At 47.2% G+C, this 23,729-nt stretch overlaps 1 protein-coding gene across 1 annotated transcript; it reads left to right on the forward strand.

Moving 5' to 3' along the window:
- Window positions 1–214: 214 nt before the first annotated feature.
- On the forward strand, window positions 215–22,064 carry LOC139553937 (ankyrin repeat and EF-hand domain-containing protein 1-like). Its single transcript, XM_071366731.1, has 12 exons — window positions 215–430; window positions 3,119–3,367; window positions 6,023–6,158; window positions 9,303–9,502; window positions 9,804–9,953; window positions 11,145–11,268; window positions 11,736–12,055; window positions 12,382–12,896; window positions 15,390–15,616; window positions 18,168–18,322; window positions 19,133–19,267; window positions 21,747–22,064. The coding sequence occupies exons 2-12, from the start codon at window positions 3,128–3,130 to the stop codon at window positions 21,900–21,902; spliced, it is 2,358 nt and encodes a 785-aa protein (XP_071222832.1). The 5' UTR covers window positions 215–430; window positions 3,119–3,127; the 3' UTR covers window positions 21,903–22,064.
- The last annotated feature ends 1,665 nt before the right edge of the window (window positions 22,065–23,729 follow it).

Here is a 23,729-nt window from a genome sequence, read left to right on the forward strand (position 1 = left end):
GGCTTGAATAAAGTGTTGGAAAGTTTCAAGTGATTATTTATTTGCGCACATTTTCTAAATGTATAAATAGATCAGAGTGACTTGACATGAAAGCCTACTTACATATACCATTTACCCAGTGTTACATTGAAATAAAGTTTTACAATAGTAACTTGATATTCCTGGCCTGTGGCGTTTAGAATGCAGACCCGTTCTACCAGCTCAGAATGTGATCTCACAGTGCGCGGTTGCTCCGGCGACCAGAGAAATCCCAGACTGAGAGGTTCTGCTTCCAAACAGTATGTCCTGTCACTAGTGATTTGTTACGAGTTAGGTACAGTGGTCAACAGCGCAGTGTCACCATGTTGCTGAATGGAATGGTGCTATTTGGACTCTTTTGTCTGGGGATACTGTAGAGAGGCAGTGATTCGAAGGCACTGAATTTGACAGGGTAAGTTATGGGGCCTGCACTATGCTATCGGGTAGCCCGAAAATATTGTTGGTATCTCAGATTGTTCTGGCAAGTCTCACATAGAAACGTCATTGGGAGGAAGGATGTTTGAAACGCTTTTTACATTTGTATCCAAAACAATGTTTTAGAATATTATGAAAGTGTCCATTTTATGCTCTTTGTAGACCTATACATAGCATGTATAGTTCTAAAAAGACCCTATGATGCAGACATATTATGATACAGACATCTTGTTGTCATTATACTCCTCATAGTGTGCTCTAACATACGCAGTGTCTTGATGAAATGTTTTTTTTAAATCACATTCATTTATTAAACAAAATAAAATTGTAATATCTAAAAAAGTACTATTTTTTATTTATTTTTTAGAAATAATGTTGGAACATTATATTCTTCAAATACATCACATTTCCAGAGTGGGCTACCTGGTACTTTTGAAGATATGACATTATTGACGTTATAGGTAATTAACCAATCACAGCAGTCCTTTACAATTGCATATTCAGTAAATCACCAGCAGAGGGAGTTCTTTTTGAATCCATTTTCCCATTCACTGTGTTGGAGGTGCTCATTAAATGTATCATCAATTAAAAATGAGCAGAGCCAACTCTGGAAATATGATGTATTTGTAGAGCGGTGGTCATCAACCCGGGCGATCGACTGGTCGATCTCCAAGGAATTCCTAGTCGATCACCAAACATTTCTGTTTAAAAAAACAAAAACAATGTTAAAGCCTATTTTTTGGGGGTGGTTGTGCTGTTGGTGGTAGGTGCACTTGATTCAGCAGCCCTACCGCCGGGAAGGCAAAGTGTTTTGAACCACTTCATGTTTCTGCAGGCCCAGAGTGCAAATTAAGTGCACCTATAGGCCTACCGCAGGCCAATCAGATAGCTCAGATCACCATGTCTGCACAGTTTCCTCGAGCCATAGACAGTAAAAAAAAGCCTCGAACATACAGCAAAGTCAATACTGTGAGATTTCTAAAATGTTAGAACCATAGAGACTCAATGAATACAGCAAAGAGCTGCTGTTTTTTATGAGTGAGTTCATGTTTAAGTTGTTATTCAGCATTGTCAACACTTTGTTCAACACTTTCATGAGCCATAAAATGTGCGTTCTCTCTACTTCCACTCAGGCTACAACCAGCACTGCAGCCGCACTGAAGGAGTATAGCAAAGTGTTCTGATAAGATTCCGTTGTTATATTAGTGTCTTGTGTCTTTTTTAATATCAAGGAATATTTCACTTTCTCTGGTTATAGGAGTAACAACATGAATTGGTGCATGAGGCCTTACAGGAGGCATGTGAAGGCCTATAAAGATGCCTTACAGGAGGCATGTGAAGGTCTATAAAGAGGCCTTACAGGAGGCATGTGAAGGTCTATAAAGAGGCCTTACAGGAGGCATGTGAAGGTCTATAAAGATGCCTTACAGGAGGCATGTGAAGGTCTATAAAGAGGCCTTACAGGAGGCATGTGAAGGTCTATAAAGATGCCTTACGGGAGGCATGTGAAGGTCTATAAAGATGCCTTACAGGATGCATGTGAAGGTCTATAAAGGGGCCTTACAGGAGGCATGTGAAGTTCTATAAAGAGGCCTTACAGGAGGCATGTGAAGGTCTATAAAGATGCCTTACAGGATGCATGTGAAGGTCTATAAAGAGGCCTTACAGGAGGCATGTGAAGGTCTATAAAGATGCCTTACAGGAGGCATGTGAAGGTCTATAAAGATGCCTTACAGGATGCATGTGAAGGTCTATAAAGAGGCCTTACAGGAGGCATGTGAAGATCTATAAAGAGGCCTTACAGGAGGCATGTGAAGGTCTAGATAGATGCCTTACAGGAGGCATGTGAAGGTCTATAAAGATGCCTTACAGGAGGCATGTGAAGATCTATAAAGAGGCCTTACAGGAGGCATGTGAAGGTCTAGAAAGATGCCTTACAGGAGGCATTTGAAGGTCTATAAAGAGGCCTTACGGGAGGCATGTGAAGGTCTAGAAAGATGCCTTACAGGAGGCATGTGAAGGTCTATAAAGATGCCTTACAGGAGGCATGTGAAGGTCTATAAAGATGCCTTACAGGAGGCATGTGAATGTCTAGAAAGAGGCCTTACAGGAGGCATGTGAAGGTCTAGAAAGATGCCTTACAGGAGGCATTTGAAGGTCTATAAAGAGGCCTTACGGGAGGCATGTGAAGGTCTAGAAAGATGCCTTACAGGAGGCATGTGAAGGTCTATAAAGATGCCTTACAGGAGGCATGTGAAGGTCTATAAAGATGCCTTACGGGAGGCATGTGAAGGTCTATAAAGATGCCTTACGGGAGGCATGTGAAGGTCTATAAAGAGCCTAAAATGTCCACATATGATTTTCACTGAAATAGTTTGTGGTAAAAATGTAAAAAGCATTTCAAACATCCTTCCTCCCAAAGAAGCTTCAATGTGAGAATTGGCAGAACAATCTGAGATTCCCAAAATATTTTCTGGCTTTTTTCCCGGCGTGGAATCGTCCAGATAAATACAGTAAGCGTTATTAGTAGTGTTGGTAGAAAATACAATTTGAGAAAAATCTAATGTAACCCTTGCCTATACCTCCTCCCCTACTCACCCTATATACACTCACTCTCTTCTTCTCTCCCCTGCCCATCGTCTCTCCATCTCCTCTCCCTCCCCAGGCTGCAACCATGACCCAGAGTGGAGGTGTGAACGTACACAGCGCGGTGGCCGAGGATCGTCTGGAGGTGCTGCAGGTGTACCGTCTGCTGCAGTGCGTACGCGAGGGAGACACGCCCGCGATAGAGAAGATGGTGCGCCTGGGCGTGCCCAACCTCATCAACCTGACAGAGCCCAGCGAGGGAAACGCCGCCATGCACCTGGCCTGCGTGGCCAACGACACCGACATGGTGCGCTTCCTGCTCTCACAGGTAGGCCCGGTGTCCAGTCTACCAATCATCATTTAGCGCTATCAGGCCCGGTGTCCAGTCTACCAATCATCATTTAGCGCTATCAGGCCCGGTGTCCAGTCTACCAATCATCATTTAGCGTTATCAGGTCCGATGTCCAGTCTACCAATCATCATTTAGCGTTATCAGGACCGGTGTCCAGTCTACCAATCATCATTTAGCGCTATCAGGCCCGGTGTCCAGTCTACCAATCATCATTTAGCGCTATCAGGCCCGGTGTCCAGTCTACCAATCATCATTTAGCGCTATCAGGCCCGGTGTCCAGTCTACCAATCATCATTTAGCGCTATCAGGCCCGGTGTCCAGTCTACCAATCATCATTTAGCGCTATCAGGCCCGGTGTCCAGTCTACCAATCATCATTTAGCGCTATCAGGCCCGGTGTCCAGTCTACCAATCATCATTTAGCGCTATCAGGCCCGGTGTCCAGTCTACCAATCATCATTTAGCGTTATCAGGTCCGATGTCCAGTCTACCAATCATCATTTAGCGTTATCAGGCCCGGTGTCCAGTCTACCAATCATCATTTAGCGCTATCAGGCCCGGTGTCCAGTCTACCAATCATCATTTAGCGCTATCAGGCCCGGTGTCCAGTCTACCAATCATCATTTAGCGCTATCAGGCCCGGTGTCCAGTCTACCAATCATCATTTAGCGCTATCAGGCCCGGTGTCCAGTCTACCAATCATCATTTAGCGCTATCAGGCCCGGTGTCCAGTCTACCAATCATCATTTAGCGCTATCAGGCCCGGTGTCCAGTCTACCAATCATCATTTAGCGCTATCAGGCCCGGTGTCCAGTCTACCAATCATCATTTAGCGTTATCAGGCCCGATGTCCAGTCTACCAATCATCATTTAGCGCTATCAGGCCCGGTGTCCAGTCTACCAATCATCATTTAGCGCTATCAGGCCCGGTGTCCAGTCTACCAATCATCATTTAGCGCTATCAGGCCCGGTGTCCAGTCTACCAATCATCATTTAGCGCTATCAGGCCCGGTGTCCAGTCTACCAATCATCATTTAGCGCTATCAGGCCCGGTGTCCAGTCTACCAATCATCATTTAGCGCTATCAGGCCCGGTGTCCAGTCTACCAATCATCATTTAGCGCTATCAGGCCCGGTGTCCAGTCTACCAATCATCATTTAGCGTTATCAGGCCCGATGTCCAGTCTACCAATCATCATTTAGCGTTATCAGGCCCGGTGTCCAGTCTACCAATCATCATTTAGCGCTATCAGGCCCGGTGTCCAGTCTACCAATCATCATTTAGCGCTATCAGGCCCGGTGTCCAGTCTACCAATCATCATTTAGCGCTATCAGGCCCGGTGTCCAGTCTACCAATCATCATTTAGCGTTATCAGGCCCGGTGTCCAGTCTACCAATCATCATTTAGCGCAATCAGGCCCGGTGTCCAGTCTACCAATCATCATTTAGCGCTATCAGGCCCATTGTCCAGTCTACCAATCATCATTTAGCGCTATCAGGCCCGGTGTCCAGTCTACCAATCATCATTTAGCGTTATCAGGCCCGATGTCCAGTCTACCAATCATCATTTAGCGCTATCAGGCCCGGTGTCCAGTCTACCAATCATCATTTAGCGCTATCAGGCCCGGTGTCCAGTCTACCAATCATCATTTAGCGTTATCAGGCCCGATGTCCAGTCTACCAATCATCATTTAGCGCTATCAGGCCCGGTGTCCAGTCTACCAATCATCATTTAGCGCTATCAGGCCCGGTGTCCAGTCTACCAATCATCATTTAGCGCTATCAGGCCCGGTGTCCAGTCTATCAATCATCATTTAGCGTTATCAGACCCGGTGTCCAGTCTACCAATCATCATTTAGCGCTATCAGGCCCGGTGTCCAGTCTACCAATCATCATTTAGCGCTATCAGGCCCGGTGTCCAGTCTACCAATCATCATTTAGCGCTATCAGGCCCGGTGTCCAGTCTACCAATCATCATTTAGCGTTATCAGGCCCGATGTCCAGTCTACCAATCATCATTTAGCGTTATCAGGCCCGGTGTCCAGTCTACCAATCATCATTTAGCGCTATCAGGCCCGGTGTCCAGTCTACCAATCATCATTTAGCGCTATCAGGCCCGGTGTCCAGTCTACCAATCATCATTTAGCGTTATCAGGCCCGGTGTCCAGTCTACCAATCATCATTTAGCGTTATCAGGCCCGGTGTCCAGTCTACCAATCATCATTTAGCGCTATCAGGCCCGGTGTCCAGTCTACCAATCATCATTTAGCGTTATCAGGCCCGGTGTCCAGTCTACCAATCATCATTTAGCGTTATCAAAACCGTCGCCTTCATCCTAAACAGGGTTCGCTGTCACTTTAAATCCTGGTACTAGTGTAGTACCCCTATTTGTGATTACAGTACAACATCTACCAAGAGGTCTGGACCTTTGTGCCGTAGGTGGGAGTGCAGCCATACAGTCTCTGGTTCAAGCCCTGCTCTAGCTCATTCCCTGAACCGTTACAGTATCCATCGTCATATTTCCTGCTTGTTCTTTGGGCGGTTTAGACCAGGTTTTACTGTTAAGCACTTTTTCACAAATGTATTTGATAAAACCTTTAGCTCTATTAATGTTCCCCACTGTTTCCTCCCAGGGTGCACACCCTAACATCCAGGACAAGAAGGGGCGTACGCCCGTCATCCTTGCAGCTCAGCTGGGCCATGACAACATGGTCGCCCTGCTGGCCAAGAATCACGCCAACATGGACGTGGTCGACACCGAGGGAAAAGGTAGGTAGGGAGAGGTTCTCTACCCTGCTCCCAGATCTGTTTGCATTGTCTGTGACAGTGACTCCTATGGTTGTTGTCTGTGACAGTGACTCCTATGGTCGTTGTCTGTGACAGTGACTCCTATGGTCATTGTCTGTGACAGTGACTCCTATGGTCGTTGTCTGTGACAGTGACTCCTATGGTCATTGTCTGTGACAGTGACTCCTATGGTCGTTGTCTGTGACAGTGACTCCTATGGTCGTTGTCTGTGACAGTGACTCCTATGGTCGTTGTCTGTGACAGTGACTCCTATGGTCGTTGTCTGTGACAGTGACTCCTATGGTCGTTGTCTGTGACAGTGACTCCTATGGTCGTTGTCTGTGACAGTGACTCCTATGGTCGTTGTCTGTGACAGTGACTCCTATGGTCGTTGTCTGTGACAGTGACTCCTATGGTCATTGTCTGTGGCAGTGACTCCTATGGTCGTTGTCTGTGACAGTGACTCCTATGGTCGTTGTCTGTGACAGTGACTCCTATGGTCGGTGTCTGTGACAGTGACTCCTATGGTCGTTGTCTGTGACAGTGACTCCTATGGTCATTGTCTGTGGCAGTGACTCCTATGGTCGTTGTCTGTGACAGTGACTCCTATGGTCGTTGTCTGTGACAGTGACTCCTATGGTCGTTGTCTGTGACAGTGACTCCTATGGTCGTTGTCTGTGACAGTGACTCCTATGGTCGTTGTCTGTGACAGTGACTCCTATGGTCGTTGTCTGTGACAGTGACTCCTATGGTCATTGTCTGTGACAGTGACTCCTATGGTTGTTGTCTGTGACAGTGACTCCTATGGTCGTTGTCTGTGACAGTGACTCCTATGGTTGTTGTTTGTGACAGTGACTCCTATGGTCATTGTCTGTGGCAGTGACTCCTATGGTCGTTGTCTGTGACAGTGACTCCTATGGTCGTTGTCTGTGACAGTGACTCCTATGGTCGTTGTCTGTGACAGTGACTCCTATGGTCGGTGTCTGTGACAGTGACTCCTATGGTCGTTGTCTGTGACAGTGACTCCTATGGTCATTGTCTGTGGCAGTGACTCCTATGGTCGTTGTCTGTGACAGTGACTCCTATGGTCGTTGTCTGTGACAGTGACTCCTATGGTCGTTGTCTGTGACAGTGACTCCTATGGTCGTTGTCTGTGACAGTGACTCCTATGGTCGTTGTCTGTGACAGTGACTCCTATGGTCGTTGTCTGTGGCAGTGACTCCTATGGTCGTTGTCTGTGACAGTGACTCCTATGGTCGTTGTCTGTGACAGTGACTCCTATGGTCGTTGTCTGTGACAGTGACTCCTATGGTCGTTGTCTGTGACAGTGACTCCTATGGTCATTGTCTGTGGCAGTGACTCCTATGGTCATTGTCTGTGACAGTGACTCCTATGGTCGTTGTCTGTGACAGTGACTCCTATGGTCGTTGTCTGTGACAGTGACTCCTATGGTCGTTGTCTGTGACAGTGACTCCTATGGTCGTTGTCTGTGACAGTGACTCCTATGGTCAAGCCAGAACAAACAGATGTGGGAGCAGGCTAAGGGACGTTGAGAATGATGGGCCAAACATCACCGGAGCCATATACTTTAGAGAGTTGGGCCAACTTTTAGGTTGTAAAATATCGTTCTAATTCTAGACATTCAGTGACATGGCGTTGTTTAAATATTCCCCATGTCATGTTAATGGGGAGGTAATATGGCTGCCATAGAATGTTGTAGTGTCATGTAAATGCATCATAATGCAGAAACTTCAATGTCCCATCTCTCTAAATACATGGCTCTGAACAACACCAACTGTAGAGGAGTTTTGTATCTGTTCTAACCCTTAACCCTAACCACCTAACCCTAACCCTAACCACCTAACCCTAACCCTAACCACCTAACCTTAACCACCTAACCCTAACCACCTAACCCTAACCACCTAACCCTAACCACCTAACCTTAACCACCTAACCTTAACCCTAACCACCTAACCCTAACCCTAACCACCTAACCCTAACCCTAACCACCTAACCCTAACCACCTAACCCTAACCACCTAACCTTAACCACCTAACCCTAACCCTAACCACCTAACCCTAACCCTAACCACCTAACCCTAACCACCTAACCCTAACCACCTAACCCTAACCACCTAACCCTAACCCTAACCACCTAACCCTAACCACCTAACCCTAACCACCTAACCCTAACCTTAACCACCTAACCCTAACCCTAACCACCTAACCCTAACCACCTAACCCTAACCACCTAACCCTAACCACCTAACCCTAACCACCTAACCCTAACCACCTAACCTTAACCACCTAACCCTAACCCTAACCACCTAACCCTAACCACCTAACCCTAACCACCTAACCCTAACCACCTAACCCTAACCCTAACCACCTAACCTTAACCCTAACCCTAACCACCTAACCCTAACCCCCTAACCCTAACCACCTAACCCTAACCACCTAACCACCTAACCCTAACCACCTAACCACCTAACCCTAACCACCTAACCCTAACCACCTAACCTTAACCCTAACCCACCTAACCTTAACCCCCCAACCCTAACCCACCTAACCTTAACCCTAACCCACCTAACCTTAACCCCCCAACCCTAACCCACCTAACCTTAACCCTAACCACCTAACCCTAACCAACTAACCTTAACCCCCCAACCCTAACCCACCTAACCCTAACCACCTAACCTTAACCCCCCAACCCCAACCCTAACCCACCTAACCCTAACCACCTAACCTTAACCCTCCAACCCTAACCACCTAACCCTAACCTTAACCCCCCAACCCTAACCACCTAACCTTAACCCCCCAACCCTAACCCACCTAACCCTAACCACCTAACCTTAACCCTCCAACCCTAACCACCTAACCCTAACCTTAACCCCCCAACCCTAACCACCTAACCTTAACCCCCCAACCCTAACCACCTAACCTTAACCCCCCAACCCTAACCACCTAACCCTAACCACCTAACCTTAACCCCCCAACCCTAACCACCTAACCTTAATCCCCTAACCTTAACCCCCCAACCCCAACCCCAACCCTAACCACCTAACCCTAACCACCTACCCCCTAACCCTAACCTCTTAACCCTAACAGACAAGACGTTTCTCTCCAGGCACACTGTTCTACTGCATCTCTCCCACCAAGCGTCACATGCGCTGCCTGCAGGTGGCGCTCAACAGCAAGGCCAACGTCAACAACGTGTCCACAGCCGGGACGCCCGTCTTTCTGCTGGCCTGCGAGCGCGCCCACGACTGTGAGAACATGTGCATCAGCATCCTGGAGAGAGGGGCTGACCCCAACGCCACCAACGAGGTAATCACAAGACAACCTTGCCGAAAAGGACGCAGTTGGCTATGACATCATCAGACATCAAATCACATGTTATTTATGTGATTTGTGCCGAATACTCTGTAAATGAGGCGTTTGGTCTTGAAAAAATGAAGAGTTTGCTTTCTGTACTTTACTTCAATCCTTTCTTGTATGATTTCAAATAGTGACAACCGAGATCTCCGCTCTCTTCCTACTACTCCGCCCTTCATTGACTTCATCTCCTTTACTTTGTCATTAGCGTATTAACGTTAGCCTGTTGCTGGCTCTCCTGTTCCCCCTCCAGGCGTCCGGTCGTTCGGCCCTGATGGAGGCAGCCAGGGCGGGAGCTGTAGAGCTGGTCAGGGCCGTCCTCCAGAAAGGGGGAAACCCCAACGCTGTGGACAAGAAGAGGATAACCGCTGCCCACCTCGCTGCAGAGGGGGGCTTCATTGAGGTACTACAGAGCTGCTGGTTAACAAAAGGATACCTTAGTAATCAGGTTTAAAACCAGGTTCTTCAACATACAGTGCGTTCGGAAAGTATTCAAGACCCCTTGTTACGTTAGAGCCTTATTCTAAAATGGATTACATCGTTTTTCCTCCCCTCGTCAATCTACACACAATACCCCATAATGACAAAGCAAAAATGTTTTGGGAATTTGTTGCTAATTTAAAATAAAAAAACTGAAATACCACATTTACATAAGTTTTCAGACCCTTTACTCAGTACTCTGTTGACGCACCTTTGGCAGCGATTACAGCCTTGACTCTTCTTGGCATTGACGCTACAAGCTTAGCACACCTGTATTTGGGGAGTTTCTCCCATTGTTCTCTGTAGATCCTCTCAAGCTCTGTCAGGTTGGATGGGGAGTGTCCCTGCAGAGCTATTTTCAGGTCTCTCCAGAGATATTAGATCGGATTCAAGTCTAGGCTCTGGCTGGGCCACTCAAGGACCTTCAGAGACTTGTCCCGAAGCTACTCCTGCGTGTGCTTAGGGTCATTGTTCTGTTGGAAGGTGAACCTTCGCCCCAGTCTGAGGTCCTGAGCAGGTTTTCATCAAGGATCTCTCTGTACTTTGCTCCGTTCATCATTCCCTCGATACTGACTGGTCTCCCAGTCCATGCAGCTGAAAAATATCCCCACAGCATGATGCTGCCACCACCATGCTTCACCGTAGGGATGGTGCCAGGTTTTCTCCAGACGTGACGCTTGGCATTCAGGCCAAAGAGTTCAATCTTGGTTTCATCAGACCAGAGAATCTTGTTTCTCATGGTCTGAGTCTTTAGGTGCCTTTTTATGATTTTTAAAAACATTTTTTGGGTTACTACATAATTCTATATGTGTTATTTAATAGTTTTAATGTGTTCACTATTATTCTACAATGTAGAAAATAGTAAAAATAAAGAAAAACCCTTGAATGAGTAGGTTTGTCCAAACTTTTGACTGGTACTGTATACAAAAATGAATGCTATATAGGAATATATATGTTTTTAAGTTATTCAAGTGTAAATTACCAACGTTAGCATACATTGCCATAGATTACCTGTTAATTACCGTAACTTTGGTAAATTACTGCTAGCTTTGCAACCCTAAAAATAAATCAAATCAAATTTATAGATTAGGTTTAATTCTCTTTTCCCTTCCAGGTGATAGTCGTGCTGTCTGCTTACTCTGCAGACTTGAGTGTGACTGCCATGGACGGGAACACCCCCTTGCACTTGGCTGCAGCTGGAGGCTTCACTGAGTGCTGCAGGTTCCTGGCTCAGAGAGGTGGGGAACCTGATTGACTGGGCAGAGAGCCCACCGGTTGTGCAGGCTTTGGTTCCAGCCCAGCACTGCTAGCACATTGAATTCAATAAATCAGTCAACTGCTCATGAAGACATTGATTGGCAGAATCTGGTGTTTTAGTGATGGGACGGAACAAAAAGCCTGCACACCCTGTATCTCTCTAGGACCACGGGTGTTGACCTCTGATGTTGACCTCTCTTTCATCCACAGAAGATTAGAAAGTCTAACCCCAGCACCATATATACTGTAGCTAAATCTAATCAACTCTAACCCCAGTACCATATATACTGTAGCTAAAGCTAATCAACTCTAACCCCAGCACCATATATACTGTAGCTAAAGCTAATCAACTCTAACCCCAGGGCCACATATACTGTAGCTAAAGTCAGCCAACTCTTACCTGTAGATTACATCTTAAAATTCAATATGCCTCCTGTGTCAACCCCAGGCTGCAACGCCAAGCTGAAGAACACCGAGGGTTTGATCCCCAGTCAGATTGCCAAGAACAACAACCAGAAGCCAGCCATGAAGGAGCTGAAGAAGGCAGAGCGTCTGGAGGTGAAGTTCTCCAAACCGGGCGCCGTCAATCCCAATGAGCTGTGGGCGCTCACGCTGCACGACTGGTCCTGCGAGCACGAGGCGTCGCTTCGCACCGCCATGGAGATCGCTGAGGAGGCTGTGGGTCCCGTGGAGACGGTTACCCGGGAGACGTTTGTGGCGGTGCTGCAGGATCACCGGGCGCCAGTGGATGACGAGAACCTCCAGAAGGTCATTCTAGAACTGATAGTCATTCTGGAATGTATAGAGCTGATGTTTAACTGTATGTGTTTGATATCTGATCTGTGGGACGTTGGGTTGTGTTCTTGTTTATGGCTTTATTGGACAACCCTCATGGGCAATGCAGTACATTTTCGACTGGTCTACAGTAGTTCATTAGAAAGGCGAATAGGGTGTCATTTGAGAAGCAGACTTTTTAGTATAGTGTTTTACATTGTGCTCTTATTCTGCTGTATGTCCTGAACTATAGCCCCATGGGTGCCAGAAGAAAAACACTTCATGAATTAAAATGAATTGTTGTGATTATTTCTATCCAGGTGATTCTGGAGCACGACAAGAAGCGCGAGGGACTGATCAACGTAACTGATTTCTTCAAAGGGGTGCGCTACCTCCAAAAAGCCTTTACCCTTCCCTCCTACGAGCCCAAGAAGAAGAAAGCCGGGAAAGGGGGGAAGGGGAAAAAGAAAGGTAAGTTCGTCCTCCCCATGCCCATTTGCATTGTCCCTCCGGAGCTCATCTTCCGACGCGAGGATGGCGGGCCGCCACACTTCATGGTGGAGAGCTACCAGCAGTTCACCGACACCAAGCGGTTCGACCGCGACCACCCGCCGGGCCACCCCATCGAAGACGACTCGGCGTGGTACGTGGACGAGCCGGAGAAAATCTACATCAACATCAACTACTGTGTGAAGACGGGGGACCTGGAGTCTCTGAGCCTGGCCTTCAGTCAAGGGGTCCCTGTGGATGTGAAGGACTGCTACTATAAGACTCCCCTGATGACCGCCTGCGGGAGCGGGAACTACGAGGTGGCCAAGTTCCTCATCAGCCTGGGGTGAGCAATGAGCGTTATACCAGGGTTGTGGTCAATTCCATTTCAATTCCAGTCAATTCAGATAGTTAACCAAATACCAATTTGAAATGTCGCTAATTGAAAACCATGAAAAAATTATTGTGGAATTGCAATTTGAATTGAAAATGTAATTGACCTCAATCCTGGTGAGCAATGAGCATTATACAGCCCTGTATTATTGCTGTTCCTCATTTTCAGTGCTGATGCTGGTTTATTCAGTAGTGATCAGGTCTCAGCGCTGATGCTGGTTTATTCAGTAGTGATCAGGTCTCAGTGCTGATGCTGGTTTATTCAGTAGTGATCAGGTCTCAGCGCTGATGCTGGTTTATTCAGTAGTGATCAGGTCTCTGTGCTGATGCTGGTTTATTCAGTAGTGATCAGGTCTCAGCGCTGATGCTGGTTTATTCAGTAGTGATCGGATCTCAGTGCTGATGCTGGTTTATTCAGTAGTGATCAGGTCTCAGCGCTGATGCTGGTTTATTCAGTAGTGATCAGGTCTCAGTGCTGATGCTGGTTTATTCAGTAGTGATCAGGTCTCAGCGCTGATGCTGGTTTATTCAGTAGTGATCAGGTCTCTGTGCTGATGCTGGTTTATTCAGTAGTGATCAGGTCTCAGCGCTGATGCTGGTTTATTCAGTAGTGATCGGATCTCAGTGCTGATGCTGGTTTATTCAGTAGTGATCAGGTCTCAGTGCTGATGCTGGTTTATTCAGTAGTGATCGGATCTCAGTGCTGATGCTGGTTTATTCAGTAGTGATCAGTGCTGATGCTGGTTTATTCAGTAGTGATCAGGTCTCAGTGCTGATGCTGGTTTATTCAGTAGTGATCAGGTCTCAGTGCTGATGCTGGTTTATTCAGTAGTGATCAGGTCTCAGTGCTGATGCTGGTTTATTCAGTAGTGATCAGGTCTCAGTGCTGATGCTGGTTTATTCAGTAGTGATCAGGTCTCAGTGCTGATGCTGGTTTATTCAGTAGTGATCAGGTCTCCGTGCTGATGCTGGTTTATTCAGTAGTGACCAGGTCTCAGTGCTGATGCTGGTTTATTCAGTAGTGATCAGGTCTCGGTGCTGATGCTGGTTTATTCAGTAGTGATCAGTGCTGATGCTGGTTTATTCAGTAGTGATCAGGTCTCTGTGCTGATGCTGGTTTATTCAGTAGTGATCAGGTCTCAGCGCTGATGCTGGTTTATTCAGTAGTGATCAGGTCTCCGTGCTGATGCTGGTTTATTCAGTAGTGACCAGGTCTCAGTGCTGATGCTGGTTTATTCAGTAGTGATCAGGTCTCGGTGCTGATGCTGGTTTATTCAGTAGTGATCAGTGCTGATGCTGGTTTATTCAGTAGTGATCAGGTCTCAGTGCTGATGCTGGTTTATTCAGTAGTGATCAGGTCTCAGTGCTGATGCTGGTTTATTCAGTAGTGATCAGGTCTCAGTGCTGATGCTGGTTTATTCAGTAGTGATCAGGTCTCAGTGCTGATGCTGGTTTATTCAGTAGTGATCAGGTCTCCGTGCTGATGCTGGTTTATTCAGTAGTGACCAGGTCTCAGTGCTGATGCTGGTTTATTCAGTAGTGATCAGGTCTCAGTGCTGATGCTGGTTTATTCAGTAGTGATCAGTGCTGATGCTGGTTTATTCAGTAGTGATCAGTGCTGATGCTGGTTTATTCAGTAGTGATCAGGTCTCTGTGCTGATGCTGGTTTATTCAGTAGTGATCAGGTCTCTGTGCTGATGCTGGTTTATTCAGTAGTGATCAGGTCTCGTTGCTGATGCTGGTTTATTCAGTAGTGATCAGGTCTCGTTGCTGATGCTGGTTTATTCAGTAATGATCAGGTCTCAGTGCTGATGCTGGTTTATTCAGTAATGATCAGGTCTCAGTGCTGATGCTGGTTTATTCAGTAGTGATCAGGTCTCTGTGCTGATGCTGGTTTATTCAGTAGTGATCAGGTCTCTGTGCTGATGCTGGTTTATTCAGTAGTGATCAGGTCTCTGTGCTGATGCTGGTTTATTCAGTAGTGATCAGGTCTCTGTGCTGATGCTGGTTTATTCAGTAGTGATCAGGTCTCTGTGCTGATGCTGGTTTATTCAGTAGTGATCAGGTCTCTGTGCTGATGCTGGTTTATTCAGTAGTGATCAGGTCTCCGTGCTGATGCTGGTTTATTCAGTAGTGATCAGGTCTCTGTGCTGATGCTGGTTTATTCAGTAGTGATCAGGTCTCAGTGCTGATGCTGGTTTATTCAGTAGTGATCAGGTCTCTGTGCTGATGCTGGTTTATTCAGTAGTGACCAGGTTTTTTATTGATCATTAGTCAATGAGCCAGCTCTGGACCACAAGGGGCTTTCACTAATCAAGTCTATTGATTCCTTATTTTGAGTGAATCTTATTCGATACCTGCCGATACATCTTACTGCTTTGGCGGGTGGTTAATAGGTCAGTGATCAGGTTATTGGCCATTAATCAGGTGTATGGATCTGCTACAGTGCTGATGTGACCGCGTGCGACCAGTTCAGTTGGACACCGCTGCACCACGCCTCCCATGCAGGCCAGGTGGACATCGTGGACCTCCTGGTGCATTCTGGGTCAGTGGTGGACGCCGTGGCCATGAATGGGGCCACGCCCCTCATGAGGGCCATCGAGAGCTGCAGACCGTGCTGTGTGGACTACCTCATCAAGGCCGGGGCCCAGGTGCAGGCAGAGAACAAGAAAGGTACTACTACTCATACTACTGTACACAACAACAAAAAAACGGATGACTCTTTTAAACGCTCGGTAAGACTGGTAGTCAAAAGGTAGTAGACAAAACATTAAGAACATCTGCTCTTTCCATGACATAGACTGACCAGGTGAATCCAGGTGAAAGCTATGATCCCTTATTGATGTCACTTGTTAAATCCTCTTCAATCAGTGTAGATGAAGGGGAGGAGACGGGTTAAAGAAGGATTTTAATAGCCCTTTTGAGACATGGATTGTGTATATGTGCCTTTCAGAGGGTGAATGGGCAAGATAAAATATTTAAGTGCCTTTGAACGGGGTATGGTAGTAGGTGCCAGGCGCACCGGTTTGAGTGTGTCAAGAACTGCAACGCTGCTGGGTTTTTCATGATCAACAGTTTCCTGTTTGCATCAAGAATGGTCCAGCACCCAAAGGACATCCAGCCAATTTGACATAACTTTGGGAATCATTGGAGTCAACATGGGCCAGCATCCATGTGGAACGCTTTTGACACCTTGTAGTCCATGACCCGACGAATTGAGGCTGTTCTGATGGCAAAAGGGGGGTGCAACTCAATATTAGAAAGGTGTTCCTAATGTTTTGTACACTCAGTGTATGGGGAATAGGGTGCCATGTTCATGTTATCAATAGTCCAGCAGATGTCCCTGTTTCCCTTGATGTGATGTATTCCTCCAACCCCCTCCTCCCCCCACCCCCCTCCAGCCCTTCCACCTCCCCCCCACCCCCTCCAGCCCTTCCACCCCATCCACCTCCTGCCCCCCAACCTCCTCCAGCCCAGCTCACAGTCTCTGGCTCCTCACTCATGCGTGAAATTAAAATGTGATACGATAACAGGTCTATCATCCCCAAATCCCTGTAGCAACTGTGGACAGGTGGAAAGTTGCAGGGTAGAGGACTACTGTTATGTATGAAAGGTGTAAGGTAGAGAACTACTGTTATGTATGAAAGGTGCAGGGTAGAGGACTACTGTTATGTATGCTATTTCTTGTCCACATTTAGATTTCCAAATATTTCCTGCATGTGTATCTGCGTATCACTGGATTAGCTTTTAATTTACGCTACCGTTCAAAAGTTTGGGGTCACTTTGAAATGTCCTTGTTTTTGAAAGAAAAACACTTTTTTGTCCATTAAAATAACATCAAATTGATCAGAAATACAGTGTAGACATTGTTAATGTTGTAAATAACTATTGTAACTGGAAACAGCTGATTTTTTTATGGAATATCTACATAGGGGTAGAGAGGCCCATTATCAGCAACCATCACTCCTGTGTTCCAATGGCACGTTGTGTTAGCTAATCCAAGTTTATCATTTTAAAAGGCTAATTGATCATTAGGAAACTCTTTTGCAATTATGTTAGCACAGCTGAAAACTGTTCTGATATAAAGAAGCAATAAAACTGGCCTTTAGACTAGTTGAGTATGCGAAGCATCAGCATTTGTGGGTTCGATTACAGGCTCAAAATGACCAGAAACAAAGGACTTTCTTCTGAAACTTGTCAGTCTATTCTTGTTCTGAGAAATGAAGGCTACTCCATGCGAGAAATTGCCAAGAAACGGTGTACTACGCTGTGTACTACTCCCTTCACAGAACAGTGCAAAATGGCTCTAACCAGATTATCCTTTGCCAAGATTATCCATCCACCTGATAGGTGTGGCTTATCAATAAACTAATTAAACAGCATGATCATTACACAGATGCACCTTGTGCTGTGGACAATAAAAGGCAGCTCTAAAATGTGCAGTTTTGTCACCCAACACAATGCCACACAACACAATGACTGAGCGTGCAATTGGCATGCTGACTGCAGGAATGTCCACCAGAGCTGTTGCCAGTGAATGGAATGTTCATTTCTCTACCATAAGCCACCTCCAACATTGTTTTAAAGAATTTGGCAGTACGTCCAACCGGACTCACAGCCTCAGACCACGTGTAGCCACGCCAGCCAAGGACCTCCACATCCGGCTTCTTTATCTGCGGGATCGTCTGAGACCAGCCACCCGGACAGCTGAAGAAACTGAGGAGTATTTCTGTCTGTAAAAAGGCCCTTTTCTGGAGAAAAACTCAGTCTGATTGGCTGGGCCAGGCTCTCAAGTGGGTAGGCCTATGCCCGCCCAGACCCACCCATGGCTGCGGCCCTGCCCAGTCATGTGAAATAGATTAGGGCCTAATGAATGTATTTCAATTGACTGTTCTCCTTATATGAACGAACTGTAACTTTGCAAAATCGTAGAAATTGTTGCATGTTACATTCATATTTTTGTTCAGTATAATAATATAGGCCATTTAGCCGATGCTTTTATCATAATTGACTTCGTCATGTGGGAATAAACATCTTAATTTTACGCACGGGTGGTCCCGGGAATTGAACTCACTGTCCTGGCGTTGCAAGCGCCACTCTCTGTCAAATGAGCTACGTAAGACCACTGTGTATCTACAGTATGTATAACTGCTTTAGCTACTGTTATGTACAGAATATAGGTACAGAATATGGTTCCAATTAAAATGCTATGGTCTCATTTCAGAGCAGAATTGCCTGGACATTGCCAGAGCATATGGAGACATCAGGATAACTGATCTGATCCAGGCTAAGTTTGACAGCCTCCCCAAGTCCAAGGAGGGGAAGGGGATGGGAGGAGGCAAACCTGCGGCCAAGCCAGCCAGTCTAGCTGCTCCTAAGGTAAATAACTACCTGGTTGTGGGATTAATTTATTTCCTTATTATGGTTAGAAACATACACATACTGCAGACTAGTTTTATGTGTCTTGTATATACACTGAGTGGACAAAACATTAAAAACATCTGCTCTTTCAATGACATAGACTGACCAGGTGAATCCAGGTGAAAGCTATGATCCCTTATTGATGTCACTTGTTAAATCCACTTCAGTCAGTGTAGATGAAGCGGAGGAGACAGGTTCAAGCAGGATTTTTGAGCCTTGACACAATTGAGACACGGATTGAGTATATGTGCCATTCAGAGGGTCAATGGGCAAGACAAGAGATTTAAGTGCTTTCGAATGAGGTACGGTAGTAGGTGCCAGGTGCACCGGTTTGAGTGTGTCAAGAACTGCAACGCTGCTGGGTTTTTCATGCTCAGCAGTTTCCCCGTGTGTATCAATAATGGTCCAGCACCCAAAGGACATCCAGGCAACTGGACACAACTGTGGGGAAAGATTGGAGTCAACATGGACCAGCATCCCTGTGGAACGCTTTTAGACATCTTGTGGAGTCCATACCCCCGATGACTTGAGGCTGTTCTGAGGAAAGGGAGGGGGGGCGGGGTGCATGCAACTCAATATTAGGATGATGTTCCTTATGTTTGGTATACTCAGTGTCTTTTTTTAAATGTATGACATATGCTTCAATATGTATGTTATTAATGATGTGTAGTGTTTGATTTGATGTGTGGATCTGCCTGTGCACGTGTGTCTTTGTGTGTAACGTTTGTGTGTGTGTATGCGTGTGTCCGTCTATCCGTCTCCATCCAGTCTGACTCTGTGTCGGCGACCTCCTCTGAGACGGCGGTGAGGAAGGTTTCTCTGAAGGACAACATCATCTTCCTCAACACCCAGATCACCAGCGGAGCCACCAACCGACTCGACATCAGCTTTGTGCCAAAAACAGTAGGTTCCCACTTCTCCGCTTCCTCCGTGACAGAAGGCACCTGATCCAGCCAATGACAGAAGGCACCTGATCCAGCCAATGACAGAAGGCACCTGATCCAGCCAATGACCTCATCCTCTGACTAGCCTGTTGTTTTGTTTTCAACTTGTTCGGTGGCTATTACATAACGTCACTTTATTTCTCCCTCCTCACCATTGTCTCGCTCTGCTGCCCCTCCTCCCCATTGTCTCGCTCTGCTGCCCCTCCTCCCCATTGTGTCGCTCTGCTGCCCCTCCTCCCCATTGTCTCGCTCTGCTGCCCCTCCTCCCCATTGTCTCACTCTGCTGCCCCTCCTCCCCATTGTCTCGCTCTGCTGCCCCTCCTCCCCATTGTGTCGCTCTGCTGCCCCTCCTCCCCATTGTGTCGCTCTGCTGCCCCTCCTCACCATTGTCTCGCTTTGCTGCCCCTCCTCCCCATTGTGTCGCTCTGCTGCCCCTCCTCCCCATTGTCTCGCTCTGCTGCCCCTCCTCCCCATTGTGTCGCTCTGCTGCCCCTCCTCCCCATTGTGTCGCTCTGCTGCCCCTCCTCCCCATTGTCTCGCTCTGCTGCCCCTCCTCCCCATTGTCTCGCTCTGCTGCCCCTCCTCCCCATTGTGTCGCTCTGCTGTCCCTCCTCCCCATTGTCTCGCTCTGCTGCCCCTCCTCCCCATTGTGTCGCTCTGCTGCCCCTCCTCCCCATTGTCTCGCTCTGCTGCCCCTCCTCCCCATTGTGTCGCTCTGCTGTCCCTCCTCCCCATTGTCTCGCTCTGCTGCCCCTCCTCCCCATTGTGTCACTCTGCTGCCCCTCCTCCCCATTGTCTCACTCTGCTGCCCCTCCTCCCCATTGTCTCGCTCTGCTGTCCCTCCTCCCCATTGTGTCGCTCTGCTGTCCCTCCTCCCCATTGTCTCGCTCTGCTGCCCCTCCTCCCCATTGTCTCGCTCTGCTGCCCCTCCTCCCCATTGTCTCGCTCCGCTGCCCCTCCTCCCCATTGTCTCGCTCTGCTGTCCCTCCCCCCTCTTTGTTTCGCTCTGCTGTCCCTCCCCCCCTCTTTGTCTCGCTCTGCTGTCCCTCCCCCCCTCTTTGTCTCGCTCTGCTGTCCCTCTCCCCCCTCTTTGTTTCGCTCTGCTGTCCCTCCCCCCTCTTTGTCTCGCTCTGCTGTCCCTCCCCCCCTCTTTGTCTCGCTCTGCTGTCCCTCTCCCCCCTCTTTGTTTCGCTCTGCTGTCCCTCCCCCCCTCTTTGTTTCGCTCTGCTGTCCCTCCCCCCCCTCTTTGTCTCACTCTGCTGTCCCTCTCCCCCTCTTTGTCTCGCTCTGCTGTCCCTCCCCCCCCTCTTTGTCTCACTCTGCTGTCCCTCTCCCCCTCTTTGTCTCGCTCTGCTGTCCCTCTCCCCCCCTCTTTGTTTCGCTCTGCTGTCCCTCTCCCCCTCTTTGTCTCGCTCTGCTGTCCCTCTCCCCCTCTTTGACTCGCCTTGCTGTCCCTCTCCCCCTCTTTGTCTCGATCTGCTGTCCCTCTCCCCCTCTTTGTCTCGATCTGCTGTCCCTCTCCCCCCAACTTTGTCTCGCTTTGCTGTCCCTCTCCCCCTCTTTGTCTCGCTCTGCTGCCCCTCTCCCCCCAACTTTGTCTCGCTCTGCTGTCCCCCCCCCTCTTTGTCTCGCTCTGCTGTCCCTCTCCCCCCCTCTGTCTCGCTCTGCTGTCCCTCTCCCCCTCTTTGTCTCGCTCTGCTGCCCCTCTCCCCCCAACTTTGTCTCGCTCTGCTGTCCCTCCCCCCCTCTTTGTTTCGCTCTGCTGTCCCTCCCCCCCTCTTTGTTTCGCTCTGCTGTCCCTCCCCCCTCTTTGTTTCGCTCTGCTGTCCCTCTCCCCCTCTTTGTCTCGCTCTGCTGTCCCTCCCCCCCCCTTTGTTTCGCTCTGCTGTCCCTCCCCCCTCTTTGTTTTCGCTCTGCTGTTCCTCCCCCCATCTTTGTTTCGCTCTGCTGTCCCTCTCCCCCTCTTTGTCTCGCTCTGCTGTCCCTCTCCCCCCCATTGTCTCGCTCTGCTGTCCCTCTCCCCCCTTCTTTGTCTCACTCTGCTGTCCCTCTCCCACCCTCCCTTCTTTTTCTCGCTCTGCTGCCCCTCCCCCACACTTTGTCTTGCTCTGCTGCCCCTCCCCCCTCTTTGGCTCGCTCTGCTGCCCCTCCCCCCTCTTTGGCTCGCTCTGCTGCCCCTCCCCCCTCTTTGGCTCGCTCTGCTGCCCCTCCCACCCCCTCTCCCTTTTTTCTCACTCTAACATCTCTTTTCTCTGTCTTTGTTTCTCGGTCTCTCTTTTTGTCTCCCGATCTTTCCTTCTATCTTTCTCCCCTTCTCTAATTCTCTCTCTCGCTCTCTCTTTCCCTCCTCTCCACCTTCTCATCTTTCCTTCTCTCTTTCTCCCCTTCTCTAATTCTCTCTCTCTCGCTCTCTCTTTCCCTCCTCTCCACCTTGTCAGGTGTGGGGTAAGCAGCTGACCAGCAGCCAGCTGATTGAGAGGAAGGAGGAGAGGAGGGACCGTCTGTCCTACGAGGTGGACTTTGAGGACTTCATGATGCCTTTCAACCAGAACATCAGGCAGAAGGCCCAGGAACTGGGAGGCCTCGACAACTGACACAGACAGAGGGAGTGTCCCAAATGGAACCCTTTTCCTATTATATAGTGCACTACATTTGACCAGGGCCCATAGGGCACAAACATAGTGCAGTAAATGGGGAATAGGGTGCCATTTCAGATGCACCCAAAAAGAGACAAAAATAAACCATATGTCCAGTCAGTGTTGATTCAACTAGCAGTTTTTGTAATGCCAGCATGCTATCATATTGTTACTGGTGTAACGGATGTGAAATGGCTAGCTAGTTAGCGGTGGTGCGAGCTAGCAGCCTTTCAGTCGGTAACGTCACTTGCTCTGAGACCTTGAAGTAGTGGTTCCCCTTGCTCTGCAAGGGACGCGGCTTTTGCGGAGCGATGGGTAACGACGCTTCGTGGGTGACTGTTGTTGATGTGTGCAGAGGGTCCCTGGTTCGCGCCCGGGTCGGGGCGAGGGGACGGACTAAAGTTATACTGTTACACTGACATACAGGTCACATATGCCATATTGTAGCATTGTAACATAACGATAGACACCATAGTTCTCAGTACATCACAGGAGGTCGGTGGCACCTTCAATGGGGAGAACTGGCTTGTGGTAATGACTGGAGCGGAATCAAGTGGAATGGGATCAAATACATCAAAACACGTGGTTTCATTCCAGACATTATTATGAGCCGTCCTCCCCTCAGCAGCCTCCTGTGCTCTACATGTTTTAATAAAAGTTAATAGGAGTTGATAGGAGTTGATAGTATAGGACTTAATAGTATAGGAGTTGATAGGAGTTGATAGTATAGGACTTAATAGTATAGAAGTTGACAGGAGTTAATGGTATAGTAGTTTATAGGAGTTGATAGTATAGGAGTTGATAGTAGCTAATAGTATAGTAGTTGATAGTATAATAGTTAATAGTATAGGAGTTGATAGTATAGTAGTTGATATAAGTTAATAGTATAGTAGTTGATAGTAGTTTATAGGAGTTGATAGTATAGGAGTTAATAGTATAGGATTTGACAGGAGTTAATAGTATAGTAGTTGATAGGAGTTGATAGTATAGTAGTTTATAGGAGTTTATAGGAGTTAATAGTATAGGAGTTGACAGGAGTTAATAGTATAGTAGTTGATAGGAGTTGATAGTATAGTAGTTGATAGGAGTTGATAGTATAGTAGTTGATAGGAGTTGATAGTATAGTAGTTGATAGTATAGTAGTTGATAGGAGTTGATAGAATAGTAGTTGATAGTTGATAGAATAGTAGTTGATAGGAGTTGATAGTATAGTAGTTGATAGGAGTTGATAGTATAGTAGTTAATAGTATAGGAGTTGATAATATAGGAGTTAATAGTATAGGAGTTGACAGGAGTTGATAGTATAGTAGTTGATAGGAGTTGATAGTATAGGAGTTAATAGTATAGGAGTTGATAATATAGGAGTTAATAGTATAGGAGTTGACAGGAGTTAATAGTATAGTAGTTGATAGGAGTTGATAGGAGTTGATAGTATAGTAGTTTATAGGAGTTAATAGTATAGGAGTTGATAGGAGTTGATAGTATAGTAGTTTATAGGAGTAGATAGTATAGTAGTTGATAGGAGTTGATAGTATAGGAGTTGACAGGAGTTAATAGTATAGTAGTTTATAGGAGTTGATAGTATAGGAGTTGATAGGAGTTGATAGTAGCTACTAGTATAGTAGTTGATAGGAGTTGATAGTAGCTAATAGTATAGGAGTTGATAGTATAGTAGTTGATATAAGTTAATAGTATAGTAGTTGATATTAGTTGATAGGAGTTAATAGTATATGAGTTGATAGGAGTTAGTGGTATAGGAGTTTATAGGAGTTGATAGGAGTTGGT

Source organism: Salvelinus alpinus, chromosome 25 (assembly GCF_045679555.1).
Source record: "Salvelinus alpinus chromosome 25, SLU_Salpinus.1, whole genome shotgun sequence".
In the NCBI taxonomy this organism is placed as follows: domain Eukaryota; kingdom Metazoa; phylum Chordata; class Actinopteri; order Salmoniformes; family Salmonidae; genus Salvelinus; species Salvelinus alpinus.